Source organism: Squalius cephalus (genome assembly GCF_949319135.1).
Source record: "Squalius cephalus genome assembly, chromosome: 16".
NCBI classification, from domain to species: domain Eukaryota; kingdom Metazoa; phylum Chordata; class Actinopteri; order Cypriniformes; family Leuciscidae; genus Squalius; species Squalius cephalus.
The window spans coordinates 8,370,487-8,386,636 of NC_137137.1; the positions used below are offsets into that span (position 1 = coordinate 8,370,487).

Genomic DNA, 16,150 nt, shown 5'->3' on the forward strand with positions numbered 1-16,150 from the left:
CCTTTAAATGCTTGAGCTCTTTAAAACGGAATGCGGAATGAATTCTGAAAATCTATGAAATCTATCTTTCTTTCAGATGCTAAATCTGTTTGTGGCTGTGATCATGGATAATTTTGAGTACCTGACACGTGACTCGTCCATTCTGGGTCCTCACCACTTGGATGAGTTTATACGGATCTGGGGAGAGTATGACCGCGCAGCATGGTGAGAGATGCAGCTCTCCACTCTCTTCAGTTTATCAAATGCAATACAAACGTTCAAAAAATTATATGATAGACTGAATTTTTTCTTATTCTGCAAAAAATATTATATTTATTATATATAATTTAACAGTATATAAAATTATATTATATATAAACTAATACAGATGTTTGTTAACAGTTGGGTGTTATACAAGTATGCTGCATGAATGTAATTTGTAAAATGAACTGTATAATTTTGTTTTGAAATTGTCAGTAATGCTTTTGTGTCTCTCTTCACACAAATTTAAAAACACTGTAGGATGATTTAAAGGGGTCATATCATGGATAATCAAATTTCTTTGTTATTTTGATATAAGAGTTCAGTATAAGAAAACAATTTGTTTGCAGTATTCAGATCTCATTTACTGGCACAAAGCTGCAGAAATTGGTCATTCTGTGCATTTGCTTTACAGCAGCAAAGAAAGGCATGTTTGATTCTAAGGGCCCTATCATACACCCAGTGCAATGCAGCGCCATGCGTGACACAAGTGTGAGCCTGACCCAGTTATCTTTTTCACGTCCTTCACCATGTTGTTTAAATAGCGCCCATTTGTGCCTCCATGGGCGTGCTGGTCTGAAAACAAGGTGTGTTCAGGCACATTGATGGAGCGTTGCTATTTTGAGGAAATAGACTGCGCCATTGACCAACTGAAACCTAGTCTAAAGTCAATGGTGCAGTATTTTTTTTTTTGTTATTTAAAGAGTGCGTTAGTAATGTGCGCCTATAGGTGGATCCACAATGGGACCCACTGTAAATAGCAACCCGCCATGGCGCAACACAACTGGCTTTTAAAGGGAATGGGAAATTACACTCTGATTGGTTTTTTTCACGTTACGCCCAAAACACACCCATTGCTCTTTAAGAGAATAGGGACGACCCTTTTAGACCATGTGCCTTGCGCGCCGACCATTTCTCCCCTCATTAAACTAGCAAAAGTGGATTCGGACACGCCCTAAGTGCACTTGTGCTTTAGACCATGTGCTTAGATCGTTAAAATAGGGCCCAATGGTTCAGAGATGGCTTAAAACGGTCATGAATTATGAGGCTTTTGGTGAAAAAAATCACTTATGTATGATATGACCCTTTTAAGGTATATTTCATGAAAAATTACCACTCCTACATTTAACTTGACATTGTCTATTTACCATTAACGGACAGTATTTCCTTCTCCAGTGGAAAACTACACTATAAGGAGATGTACAAAGTAGTACGCTCAATATCACCTCCTCTGGGCTTTGGAAAGAATTGTCCCTACAGGGTGGCATGCAAGGTTTGGCTCACCCACGAAAAAACTACCCCTCTGCCTCTCTCTCTCCTCCTCTTCTTTTATCATTCCCTACTTCTTCACTAGCTACCACCCTTTACTCCCCTCTCGTTCCTGTGATTTACTCCAGTGCTACTTTCCACCGGGTCAAAGACTGGCAGAGACAAGAGCTCAGTGCACAGAGAGACAGCTCATCCCTTTGGCCTGCATCCCGCTCCTGAAGTGTGAATAACTGCTGCAGTTAATGACACTGAGAGCCATCCATCAGTGAACTCGATTAGATAATATCTAACACTGCCAACGGATGTCAGTGGGATTCAGTCTCTCTGTGTATGAATTGGATTTGGGGCTTTTAGTGAACATAATTCCATAAATGTGGGTTTAAGGTTAGAGGAGGGCAGACTCCTCGTGTTCACCATTGTCTCACCTGTTTGTAAATCAAGAGAAGATTATGCCCCTGCCCTGACCTACCACGGTGTCAAAAAATAACTTTATATTTCTAAGGGATATATTTGCTACTTGCCAGTTTTTACTTTATGAGGGGATATTTTTTGGGTCAGGGGCTGATTACCCCTGGTTGGGTTGCCCGGACGAGAGTCTATTAAAGACCCAAAATATCCTATGACCACTGGTTCATCACTGAGGATGTGTCCAAGTAGCATCGGAAGATGTATATCTAAGCTAAAACAACTAAATTTTTATATTTTATTGTATGATTTATTTATTTATCTCATTCAAATAAAATCTAAATAATTAACTAGATAATTTAAAGTTCACAAAATACATCTGATGTTAAAAATTAAATTTCAGGAATTCATGACATGGAAAAATTAATTTTGTTGTCATTTTTACCCAAAGTCCCTGCTAATTTCTGACCCTAAGCAAATTTACCCCTGTGGGTTTATGTATTATAATAGCAGGGTTTCCTTTTCAATACACCCTGTCAAACCCTCGGATCCACCTGCTTGACTCTTCAGATCTTTGGCTGTTTTAATATTTTCTCTCCTATAGCCTCTTCTATGCCTGCATTGCATAGAAAAACCTCCACCTGGCCTCACCTCTGTGTTTAATCAGTTTCCCTTTTGACCGTTTTTCTTTTCTTAAGTATGAAACGCATTTAAATGACCTTCCCTTTCCTGTCTCTTCCTTCTTCCTCTATCTTTTCTGTTGTTTCCTTTTTTCCTCCACGCCAAACTTCCTCTCCTCCCTCGTTCCTTGGGAATGCCCAATTCTTCTTCCTCCTCCTCCTCTTCATCACATTGCCCCTGGTGACTACCCCCTCCCAGTGGCCGTATTCATTACACTGATATGTACGAGATGCTGACCTGCATGTCGCCACCGCTTGGTCTGGGCAAGAAATGCCCCTCCAAATTGGCGTATAAGGTAGTCTGCAGCATTACAATTTAAATGAAGTCTGCTTGTTTTCAAGAGGCTCAAGCTAAAGGATGTAATTACAGTGGCCTCAATTATTTATTTGTATTTATAAATACTTTATTTACTCAAAGTATTTGGACACTTAAGCCAAAGTATATGAATATCTTTACGTAAAAATATATTTTTGTATTATTTAAAAGGATATTGATCCAAGTGACAATTATTTGTGAGACACAAGTTAGTTAAAAATAAATTAAAATAGTATCATTTGTTTGCAGATAACTCTTGATTTCATGTTTTGTATCTAATGCAATGATATTTGTAGTGTTTTAGGGCCACTGAATGTCAAATAATTGCAATACATATAGTATAACTATATTATTATAATTCATAGACTATCAGTGATGTTATTGTTTGTCATTGTCTTTTAATCATCCTGCCGTAAAGTCCCTGTACATCCACCAATGATACTTTATTTGAATATGTCACCTTAATGTCTTCAAAACACTGGCATAACCCTGACGCTTATTCCCATGTTAAAGACATATTGCAAAGGGCATATTCATAAAGTGTGATCCTTCAGACTTTTCCAGTTTCTATGCATACATTTCTACTCTGTCTCTATCCAATATATGTGTTTCAACTATGTGCATGAATGCGTGGTGTTGTGACATCTTTGTGTTATTTGTAAAAGTTAAACGACAACTAAACCTAGATGACTTTTTTTTTTTTAAATGTGCACTCACTTTTTACTTTTGCAATTCTTGAATTTAATTTGTATTTTGTCCTGGTGGTGACTTGCTCTCAGCGGTTGGTTCTGATGAACATGCCAGTGGATGAGGACATGTCCGTCCATTTCACCTCCACACTTATGGCCCTGATACGCACCGCACTGGACATTAAAATTGCTCGAGGTTGGCATCACTGATCATTTACAGTTCCTTAAAAATCAAACTTTGATTTTTTTTTTTTTGCACAATAATATTTGTTCAACTGTTTCTAATGGTTCAATTGTGTAACAGGAGGTGAGGACAGGGGTCAGATGGACGTAGAATTGCAGAAGGAAATCAGTGTCATCTGGCCACACCTCTCTCAGAAATCTCTTGATTTTCTTGTACCCATTAACAAAGGTGAGAGATCCTGTATCTCAGGTTTTTGTATTCTTAAAGCTTGAACACCATCTTATATTTTTTATCAGTATAATTCACCTTGGCTGTGAAAGTTCAGCTTGTTGTACTAGTTTGGCCACTAGAGGCGCCCACTTACTCCCCTAAAAGTGTAATTTGCACCCTGCATTGAAATGTTTTCTACAATAAACAAAACTTTTTTTCCAGCCAGTGACATGACCATTGGGAAGATCTATGCAGCTATGATGATCATGGACTACTACAAGCAGAACAAAGCTAAGAAGCTCCGTCAACAGCTTGAAGAACAGGTAGAGATGTATTTTACCTCCTGCAACAAGAACTCGAGAGCTAAAGAACAGCCGACTCACAACTTTAGGCCAATTGAATCAGCTTATGAATGCAATATCTAACTGTATAGAGTGGGGTTCTGAATAGACACAACAGAAAAAAACTCATATTTCTGCTATACTTCCTGAAGCTGGAAAGATGTGCTGCTTTGTGGGGAACCAGGTCACTGTGTCACTGGAGAGATTGTGCTGACCATCTAATGTTGTCTTGCAGAAACATGCACCGATGTTCCAACGCATGGATGCATCCTCACTGCCACAGGACATTCTCTGCAGTGCCAAGGCTCTGCCATTCCTGTCCCACAGTGCAGGATCTGCCCTGTAATTGTACATGTTGTGTGTGTGTGTGTGTGTGTGTGTGTGTGTGTGTGTGTGTGTGTGTGTGTGTGTGTGTGTGTGTACTTATATTGGCCCTGTATTTGTCTAAACTGTTGTTATTTTGATATAATTGATATACTATTATGGTTTTTATTAATATTTTGAATTAGATTTTACTTTCATATTTTCTGTTTTAATTTTAGTTAAGTTTTATCAATGTTGTTTTGTGTTTTATATATATATATATATATATATATATATATATACATATGTAGTTTTTTGTATGTTTTTGTTTTTAGATTTAATTATTAACTCTTTCCCTGGCATTTTACGAGTTTTCTAGTCTTTTATTAGATAGTGCTTCCCCTTTTTTACGGCTTTCCGCTATTACGCATCTTCTGAAAGAGAACTGAATCTCCTGATCAAAACACAGGCTAAGATGCAGAAACAAGCGATAGCACATGTAATCACATATGCATATGTAAAATAACGTGATCATCACCAACAATAAACAGCATACAAATCAAAACTGAAATGTTAATTTAAAAAAAAAAAAAATTTATTTCAAGTAATGATTTTTTTTTTGGTTTTGATATTAAAAGGTTAGTTCACCCTAAAGTGAAAATCCTGTCAGTAATTACTCACCCTCATGTTGTTCCAATCCCGTAAGACTTTCGTTCTTCTTCAGAACACAAATTAAGATATTTTTGATTAAATCTGAGAGCTGGCTCACTCCTCCTCCGAGAATACTTTTTGTGCGCAAAAAAAAAAAAAAAAAAATAACGACTTTATTTTTACTTTAAGTTTATAAAGGCTTGATAAACTTTATGTTGAGCCACTGTAGTCACTATTTTAAACATTGTCTTTACTAACTTTTCTGGGCAGGCAAGTTTCAGTAACATTGAAGCCTATGGAGGAGTGAGACAGCTCTCAGATTTCATAAAAAAATATCTTAATTTGTGTTCCGAATAAGAACGAAAGTCTTACAGGGTTGGAACAACATGAGGGTGAGTAATTACTGACAGAATTTTCATTTTTGGGTGAACTAACCCTTTAGTTTTAGTTAACCATAATAACCCCGGTCTGCACCTCTTTCCATTAGTTATTTTTATTCTTCTGTATATGGTGCAATATTTAAAAGCATTAGAGGCACAATTTTTTATTTATTTTGTGATAAAGATTGACATTTTTTTACATAACACAATTAACCTAGCATGAAGGTCTTGATATTTTTTATTTTATCCAACAACGTGACATAAACTGTTGAACTGATTGGCATTTTTAATTATCTACTCATTTCTGATCCCCCAAAACAAACCTTGTTTGGTGACACATTTGTGGTGCATACCATCATGAGCATAATTGATAAGTTTATCTGTTGTTTATTCAGCACTAGAGGTGGGTTTGTGGCACTGAGTCCCATCTCCCCTCAAGATCTCTTCATGCAGCCCTTGGGCCAAGACACCATGGAGGAGAGGGAGGAATACCAACACCACTATCACCTCCAGAGCATGGTAGGAGAAACTAAATCCTAAACACACAATGAAATGCATTTCATCTCAGACATATTGGCACAGTAAGCCTTGACTTGTCTTGCATTTTATTCATTGTTTTACATATGTGCATGAAATAGCTGATAGCTGCTTTGTTTTGTGAAACATTCAAATTCACTATCTATTTAAAATTCTCAAACAGTATGTGAATTCACGCTCATGCTCAATTTTTTATTCCATGACGGTTTATGAATAATTCAGGTTATAAAACAGTTACAAAAGATAATAGGCCAAAGACACTGATCCATTTGTGAAAGTTTTAGGAATATAAAGGTGGAACAAAATATTCTGAATCTATTTTGAGATGTGATTGGCAAAGCACAGACTTTAATTGAGACTGTGTCTGAGACTGTGGGTAGTGTGTATGCTTATGTAGGCAACTAAAAAAACAACAACAGTGCAAGCAAAATAATTGACTCTGGGTTGTTAAATTGCTAATTCAAATGTCCATTGTCAGTTATGTGCTAAAAGTTTATTTTGTGAACTTGGACTAAAAGTCACAAAACTCCAACTTTCATATCTTTTTGTCTGGCAATGGTTTGTCAGATTTTCAAAAGCGAGTAGATTCGTTTAAGCTATTATAAAAATGTTCACAGCAAGAGATATAATCAACACTGTCCAGATTTTATCAAAAGGCCACGCTATATGTAAATTACTTCATTAATTGAGTGGCTGCCACTCTAAAGCATATAGAAGTAATTTTCCCCAGCATAAGAAAAAAAATCATGCTTTGGTAAATCTTAATAATGAGATACATATTGGACTGACGTCTAATCTATCATGAAGTCATCTGCATGGACATCACCTCTCTGGTTCACAACCTTGCATGATACTTCTACATTTCCTGACTCATTTTTTTTTCACATTTTGCAGCTTTATTGCCATCCCTTTATTATTTGCCTTCTGGCCTTGTAAAGGAAGAGATTTTAGAGAGTTGTTTTTTTAAGGTTCAGAAGGGTGTATTGATGTGGTTTCTCAAGGTTAGACTGCTAGGTCAAGATAACATCCATCACTTATATAACCAGTGATCAGTTATACAGTCTTTCTGTGCTCTTATCTGTACTCTTATTTGCTTCCCCTCTTGGTAGCTTTTTCTTTGCCTCTCTTCCATGAACTGTGATATAATGCTAGATGTATCAAGGGATTTTAAGTTGGTTTATGTTTGAAACTCTTTTGTGCAAGAGCGCTTGTGAGTACGCCCAGTATGTGTGGCTTTTGCTTTGAAACTCTCTACACCCCCTATGAGTTGCTTATTCGTAATGGCTCTATGTTGTGCTTATGGTGCTTCACTCTTGCCACTTTACTTTTCCTCTACTCTATCTTTTTGAATATAAACTTTAAATGAACACTTTGCTTCTAAAAGAGTATAACATTAGCCAGGTTGTTACATTAAGATTATTACATTGTCCACTTCTGATGGTGAATAGAACGAATGGGCATTTGGTGCAATGCTAAGTATATCTTTTTTTTTAGTAAGGATTGAATGTCTCTTCCTCCTCCCCGTTTTTTCTCTCTCTAACTGCGTAGGTGCCAGAGCACAAAGAATTTAGCAGTGTGATGTGCCCCAGTAGCATGCAGGCCGATCCTCTGCAAGTGCCAGGGAGAGGCATCTCTATCCGAGCCTCTTCCATGCCTCGCCTGGAGGTAGAGCCACAGGTACTACCTGTGTTAGCCTAGTCTGCACTGTGGTTAGCATCAGTGTTGGCATTGGTCCCAAAGAGGGAATGGAAGAAATGGGTAGAAAGGTGTAGTTTGTGATTTGATGGGACTGTAATGGCTCACCCTGTTGGAAAGTCTAAAAATTCTGATTTGAGTGGTAACATGTTTATGTAGTCATGCCTCTGAAAATATTAATATGAAATCATAGTGTTTAAAATATGAGTTATGGTAAAATAATTGCAATTCTAATATTGTTATATTAATATTGAAATAATTTATATAAATATTAAAGTAATATAAATGTTATGGGTATAATATTAATGTATAAAATAAAAAAATAAAAAGTGTTAATGTTATATATGCTTTAAATATGGTAAAATATGGTAAACCGTTAACGGTTGATTAAATGGTGTGCTAAAGGTCAACCTGGATAGAACTGGTGGTTTAATTTAGTGGGAACCAATGGTGTAACCAGCTACTAGAAACCAATCAATTTAATCAGCTTGACCAACCTGTTTTTTTCTGCAGGGAATGTTAGGAGGTGGTGGTTGCCTTTGTTAGAACTCAGTTCAGAAACTCATTTCATTTACATTGTTTAGTGTTATGTCACTATGCACGGTTTCAAAGAGAGAGAGTGTGTAAATATTAAACCATAACATGACTTTGTTTTGTTTTTTGTGTCTGTGTTTGGCCGTTTGTTGATGCGTGTGTGCTCTTGGGGTTTGTATGTGTGGTCTGTGTGTTTTTGTGTTTCGCACATGTACAGCAGGTATCTTCAGAGAGCAAACTGATGAAGCGTTCATTCTCCACGATTGGTGATCAGTGTGTGAATGGTGACTGGCAGGAAGAGTTCTCTCTGGAGAGGGTGAGCCCTGACCGACTGGAGAGACCCAGACAAAGAAGCTTCAGAGGTGAGTTTGCAGTAGGGCTGTCAGAAGCGTGGGTACTAAAATACCATGTCAATACTAAAACTGAAAAAACGTAATGATACAAGTCTTTCGATGATATCGGACTTGTGTACTCTGTGACGATTTCCAGGTCAAGGCCACATTTATATGTGTTTTGTGGCTGCACATGTCTCAACATATGCTTATGTTTGTGCATGTGCAGCTGTCAGATCAAACCTGCGGGAGCCAGTGGACAAGGAGAGAGGACGGTCTAAAGAGCGAAGACACCTGCTGTCTCCAGACGTGTCTCGATGTAACTCAGAGGAAAGGAGTCAGTCCCAGGAGAGACGCCACTCTCGGTCACCCAGTGAGGGCAGGAAGCACACAACCCTCAGACAGGTGAGGACACAAACACATGTGCACTTTTACCCAGCAGAATATTTAGTGTTTTCTAGGGTAAGCAAACATATTACTAATGCAAAATCTGTGGTCGGTAAGTTGTTGTTGTTTTTTTCACAAAAAAATCACCAAATCAGCACATTGGAATGATTTCTAAAGGATCATGTGACACTGAAGACTAGAGTAATTGCTGCTGAAAATTCTCCCTTGCCATCACAGGAATAAATTATATTTTAAAATATATTAAAATAGAAAACAGTTATTTTAAATTGTAATAATATTTCACAGTTTTACTATTTTTACTGTATTTTTGCAGTCTTGGTGATCATAAGGTACTTCTTTCAAAAACATAAAAAAATCTAACAACCCCAAACTTTGAATTCCAGTGTACATTGAAGGACTTCTAATTATGCATTTATTTCATCCCTTCATCACCTAATTTGTTTCTTTTTCTTTCTGTATGTCTATTTACCTACAATCCTATAGGGAAATAGTTCAAGCAGCCCAATTCCCTCCACTTCTGATTCAGGGACGCCTCGAGGGCGTCGGCAACTCCCAAAGACACCTTCTCGTCCTCGGCCCCACATCTCCTACTCTCCTTTAGTGTGCCGTGCCAATCCCGACCTGGGAGAGGCTCAGTCAAGGGCCAAGCCCGCAGAGGAAGGGGAGGAGCCAACTGGGACTGGTCCTGGCACAGCCATGGCCCACTCCACCCCTCACCGATACATTTCGGAGCCATACCTGACACTGCAGGAGGACGTTAACAGTCCGGACTCAACCGGTGTGGAAGAGACTCTCACTTTCGAGGCTGCCATAGCAACCAGCCTGGGCCGCTCCAACACCATCAGTTCTGCCCCACAACTACGTCACACCTGGCAGGTGCCTAATGGACATTTCCGTAAACGACTAGGACAAGCCACGCCTGGGACGTCAGGCTGTGAGCTTCTCAGTGACACTGATGAGGATGACCGGTGTTAGGGATGTGTAGAAGATTCTGTGTCACCTTACGGGGTGGATTGATGCCTCTGGACTTTGTGCCTCAATCCAAGGAAAAATATGCCTGTGTGTGTTTATTTGTGTATCTGTGAATGTGGAGTCTGATCAGAGTTGTGTAATCCTCTCAGAAGAACCATACAAAAGACCTGAAGATCACAGCCTGCTTGTGATTAAATGGAAACATTCTGAAATGATCAGCAGTCCTAGCATGAGCACACTGAGGTTAAAGAACAGGTTTGTGCCCTAACACTTTCTCTGGACCCACCTCGCAGATCAAGCACAGGCTAATGCAGATGAATCCAAACTCGTTATTAGGATTCGGGCCATGCCCGAACGCACTCAGGTTTCCAAACCTGACTAAACATTTTGAGACGTCCCATCAGCAGAATACCTGTATAATGCCAATAAGGACAGTGTGTTCAAACACAGCGTTTACATAGTCCTTTCCCAGCATGGTATACAGCAACATACATGTGTATGCCACTTCTTTTTCATTTCTAGAGGCTGATGGGCAGAGAACAGATGCGTAACCAGGGCTTTGACATCCTGATTGTTCTGCTACCTGTGTCACTGGTTCATTTAGGGGTACACACACACATACATTTCAGTACACACACTCAGAGCGCATGCAGTGATGTTCAGTCTGTCCATGGCGAGAGGTAAATACCCCTTTAACTACATATCGTAATAATGACTGACATTCCGTGAAGGTAACAGGGACTTGAAGGACCTGATGAATTGTGCATGACGTTTAATGCAAGTGGATCCAGGTGACATCCTGGCCTTTAACAATAGAGTCTATGTGGAGGACTCGTGTACCATATGTAAATATTACAAATCCGGTATATGTACTGAGAAGTCTTCAAGCCATGTTTTCTGTAAAGAACCTAAATTGTCTTAAAGATGTTATCTTTTGTGACACGATGACCAATCCATGTCCTTTATACTTGTAATGCAAACTATTTGAAATGGACATGGTTCACACACTCCAAGTTATGTTTGATTAGACTTATCATTTCATTTTTAACCAGCTGATTTTTCTTGGCCCTTAAGAAATCTCTTAAAAGTCTCTCTTTTGGTGAATCTCACAAAGCCTGTCTGGGTCATTATTTCACCCCAAAACCAAGAGGAAAAAAATAAGCAATTATATTTAGCATATAATCCCTATTTTAATACCATTACGAATATTTGCATTGTAACATATCATGTTGTGTACAGTAAATACAATACAAAAGTAAAATGGGTTGCTTCAAAATGAAAAAACACATTTAGTTGTGAAGTATTTATGTTGTAAAATCTTATGAGAATAATATTATCAATTATAAAACTACAAAATCTCTAAAGTTCTGGATGCATTGCAGTAATGATAAATTGGAGGAAAATTGTCATGAAATTAAATGTCAATGCAAATAATCCTAATTGTACAAAAATAGATTTCCTTGCTTCCTATGCAAATTATCATTTCAAAAAACAACAAAATGTTGGGTATAATTTGACCTGAACATGTTTTAGTGTGATTCACCCCTCAAGCACTATTAACAGAATGCTTCAATTACAATGAGCATTTGTTGCCTCTGGGTTCATTTGTAATGTTTACTGTGAATTTCCATTTATAGTTTGGCTTAGAAACTGAACGAGTCCTGTAGTTTAAATTGATGGCAAGCATCAACTCCCTCTTACGTGCTTGGCCTAGCAGAAATGCTGCTCTTATGAATGCATTTGTAGAAATTCGAAATGGACGTTTAGGCCGAATGTGGGTGAGTAGCGATTGAAATGTAGCTGTAGGAAACGGGCATAACGTGTAAAATTATTCTTTAGAGTATTGTAGTAGAAATATGGAGCAATTGTATTGGTCACCCAACATGCCACTTCAGGCCGGCCTTCTCTCTCAATTCCCCTCAAAAACTGCAAAGAAAAAAGCAAAGATAATTACATAGCATTTTTATTTCAAAAAAACATCTTTGGTTAGTTTCTGCATATCCAGCATCTTAATAAAAAAACATTTTAAGATCAGTTGCCCCTCAAGAGAATTTCTGTATCATGTGTTGTGTTGTAATTTGTTTTCTTGACATGTTCCTGAATGTGAATAGAGAGTATTTGATACTTGTTCTACCTGACCTACTGGGGGTCGCTGCCTTGTGAATTATATGAAATAAATAAAAAAAAAACCTGTCGCACCAGAATCTCTTCTTCCTAAATCTCGATGTTCTGTGTGGTTTGTTTAACAGTTTGCATATGATGCTATGCCATGTGTCAGTGGTTAGAGTTGATTCTCTGCTCTAGCATATTGCTCTAAGGGAGTTGAAAACTTTTTCTTCTTTATGGCTCCATTGGCAGTATCACGTTTATTTATAAACTCAATTTCAAACTGTGAGATTCTCTATAGCGCTTCAGCAGCCTGTTGTGGATGATGATTTACTGCTGCTGTCTATATTTGGCCTGTCCCACTTTCGTGGAAGCCCAACCATCTGTTTTTCTGTAGAAACAAAAAGTGAGAATGCCCACGACGTGCAAAATATATAGTCTTAGACTGTAAGGATAATTTTAGAAACATTTCTGAGGAAAAAGATACCGGTGATCCCACGATAGATAGATAGATAGATAGATAGATAGATAGATAGATAGATAGATAGGTAAATAGATAGAATTACTGATAGATAGATGGATAGATAGATAGATGATGGATGGATGGATAGATAGAATTACTGATATATAGATGGATGGATGGATAGATGGATGGATGGATGGATGATGGATGGATGGATGGATAGATAGATGATGGATGGATGGATGGATGGATGGATAGAATTACTGATATATGGATGGATGGATAGATGGATGGATGGATAGATAGAATTATGGATGGATGGATGGATAGATAGATAGAATTACTGATAGATGGATGGATGGATAGATAGATGGATGGATAGATAGAATTATGGATGGATGGATGGATGGATGGATAGATAGAATTACTGATAGATAGATGGATGGATGGATAGATAGAATTACTGATAGATGGATGGATGGATAGATAGATAGATAGACCGCTCATATATTTTCCAACCTGACTTTTTCTTATGACCTCAGTTTCTATCCAACATGAATGCTCCTCTCCCACTGCAATAGTACATTAAAACAGCCTTGACTCTAAACTGTTACTGACCCAACTGACCCCCCTGCTGCTCGTGGGTGGAGATAGACTCGGGAGATCAGATGGAAATATTGTACCAGGGTTTGACAAGAGTCCATATAGAGATATCTCACTAGCAGGTGAAGCGTTCTGCCTTTGATGCTCATGGATGAGCGAAGCCAAGAACGCTATATAGAGCTGAACCTGTTCCAGGTGCTGCCAATCTGTCTGTTACATCAGGTCAGCATATGTGGGGGAGCTGAGGCGAGACAGACCATCTGCTGATAAAATCACTATACCAATACATACACACATGTCTGTTTGTTTGTATATAGGAGCTGTCACATTCATGACAACATCATGGTAAACATTTTTCTTTTTGCCGAAGTAGCAGTCAAAAATCCATAAATATCAGCATTGGAAGAAGGCTACTTTCATGCTTCACAGTGAGTCTTTCTAAACAATATCCTTGGTGACAGACGACCTATGAATTAAATGGTGTATTTTTACTTACCGATATTACGGTCTATTTTTTTTTTGTTATTGAAGATGAAAATTCTGTTTGTTTGGATTTGACAAGAAAGTTAGACTTTTTTTTTCCAGTGACTTTCTTTTACTGAATGTACTTTTCAGTTCTGTGGTAAACCTAACATTAGTATGTGAGCTGAAGCTGGGTAGGGAAAGCATCTCTCTGTGTATATAACAGCAGTACTTTTATTCATCACAGATCTAAAAGTGATCTTCTGTACTGACGCAGACTGATGAAATGCCTCTGCTATATTTAGGGAGAGGCTGTGTGTTATTTGTAAGAATCGGTTGCGCACAGCCCCAATACTTAAGTTTTTCTTATGTGCATTGGAATTTTGTGGGTGCATGAGCCCAACTGAGTGTGTGTGTGTGTGTTGTGTAAGTGTGAACCAGGTTCTCTGATGAGGTAACAGTTTATCTATCCGTAGGAGTTTGAGAAGTGCAGGTGCAGCTTACTTTCATCGCCACCTGGATCTGTTGATACATACAGTATGAGACATAAAGACACACTACCAAAGTAAATATTTTTATCTCTATTATTGTTCATTATCATTATAATTCATTCCAGACTAGAATTTTTGTATCTCATAATTCATAGCACCAATGTACCACTGTTATAGACATGCACACGTGAAAGACAGATAATGATGGATCCAGTATTTTATTTTATTTATTTTATAAATGCTGTATCCCATAATAATAGCACCAATTTATCATCAACATAGTAACATTTTTATGGGCATACATGTGTAAACAACAGATAATAAAGGCTAGAGTATTTCATTTTTTCTATTATTTTTTATTTTATATTGCTTTTTTATGTTTCTACTGTGATGTTTTTTTTTTTTTTACAACCACTTAAATTCACATTTGCATTCTAGTGTTCATTAAAAGGATATTTCCACTGAAAATCCTCTCAGTGTGGGGTTAATTTGACACAACATTTGCAACAGTCATATTGACTAGAATGTGATGATATGAAATGCAGGCTACTGTTTAACCACCAGCTCTACAATTCTCTAGAGATGTAAAATTGTTCTTGAACCACATATTTGTGTTCATATTTTCAGCGGTGTCGCATCTGGACAGGACCTGACTGATTAATACTGAGTAGAGAATGTTTTCTAGACCAATCACACCGCTGAGAGGAGCCAAACAGCCATGCCTCACACCCTTTACCGTAAGTTAGACACTTCTATAAACACCTTGTCACATTCCTCACTGGGATCATATAGTGTGAATAGACCAGACACGCACACATATGCTTAGGAAAAAGAACTATAGTGATGAGACCATGGAATATGGTTCAATGCGCACTGTGGAGATCAAATATTAGTTGCATGCTTTGGATCTAACAGAACTAAACAATAAATCACTAAGATCATTATAAAGCACTGGTGAATAAACAGTGTTTTAACGAAGGATCTGTAATCTAATGCTCATCAATGTGGCATTTGATCCTGTTAAAAGATCCTGTAGAGAAGTGCTTCAGGACGCACTGGTGGTGACCCTTCCTTACTTTTGGTTCATGTGGGAGGTGTTATGATCCCTCTTCATCAGGGGCATAGTTAGGGTCTGAACTCGTTTCCTCAAGTTTCTGCAGTGGGATCTACATTGCTTATGCATAAAGCTGTGCCATGGAGTGAGTGTGTATATGGCACAGCCCATATCTGGCATTTCTCCAGGTCCAGATCTGTTTTAGTGCTGTCCAGGGGTCAAAAACTGACCATACCTCCTTCTGAAGCGCTCACAGACCGGCCTGCCTCCTCGAAGCCATGCAGGAATCCGAAACTCTGCTTAAACTTCTCTACTGCGTAGTAAGTGTTTCTTCTTATCGTCTTATCCAATGCTTGAAAGTAAATTTACATTTATTCATTTAGTAGATCTTCTTTTTATTGTTTGTAGAATAGTTGTTTTATTTCTGCATTGGCACACAAAATCAGGCTCTTGGTCTTAGTACTTTTGTCTCGGCAAGCACAGGTGAACGAGTCTCTCCATCTGTATTTTGATGTGGTTTGAGCACGCTGTGCGTTCTGTGTGTTTGATCGACCCAGACCAGCAGAGGTGGACAGTAACAAATTACATTTACTTGAGTACTGTACTTAAGCACACTTTCTGAGTATCTGTACTTTACTTGAGTATTATTTTTTCTGGAAACTTTTTACTTTAACTTCACTACATTTGAAAGACAAATATCGTACTTTTTACTCAACTACAATTCTGTCAAGGTCCTTGAGTAGAAAGTAACATCAGTCAGGGGATGATTTTGGTTGCAGGGGTTGCATTTTGGTTGGAAATGAAAGTCGGGTTGACGTCAGAACC

The 16,150-nt window shown here is 38.1% G+C and overlaps 1 protein-coding gene across 9 annotated transcripts in view; it reads left to right on the forward strand.

Moving 5' to 3' along the window:
* cacna1ea (calcium channel, voltage-dependent, R type, alpha 1E subunit a) overlaps positions 1–12,339 on the forward strand; it is a 149,566-nt gene extending 137,227 nt beyond the window's left edge. For 4 of the 9 annotated variants that reach the window (XM_079897245.1, XM_079897250.1, XM_079897251.1 and 1 more), the window contains 11 exons: positions 77–204; positions 2,794–2,890; positions 3,690–3,795; positions 3,904–4,011; positions 4,216–4,316; positions 4,570–4,676; positions 6,064–6,187; positions 7,754–7,882; positions 8,652–8,796; positions 8,996–9,171; positions 9,658–12,339. In XM_079897245.1, the coding sequence (XP_079753371.1) occupies positions 77–204; positions 2,794–2,890; positions 3,690–3,795; positions 3,904–4,011; positions 4,216–4,316; positions 4,570–4,676; positions 6,064–6,187; positions 7,754–7,882; positions 8,652–8,796; positions 8,996–9,171; positions 9,658–10,149 (1,713 nt within the window). In that variant the 3' untranslated portion in view covers positions 10,150–12,339. Of the gene's footprint in view, positions 1–76; positions 205–1,416; positions 1,514–2,793; positions 2,891–3,689; positions 3,796–3,903; positions 4,012–4,215; positions 4,317–4,569; positions 4,677–6,063; positions 6,188–7,753; positions 7,883–8,651; positions 8,797–8,995; positions 9,172–9,657 lie in introns of all 9 variants that reach the window. The other 5 variants (XM_079897246.1, XM_079897253.1, XM_079897248.1 and 2 more) reach the window with 4 other exon arrangements.
* Positions 12,340–16,150: the final 3,811 nt, after the last annotated feature.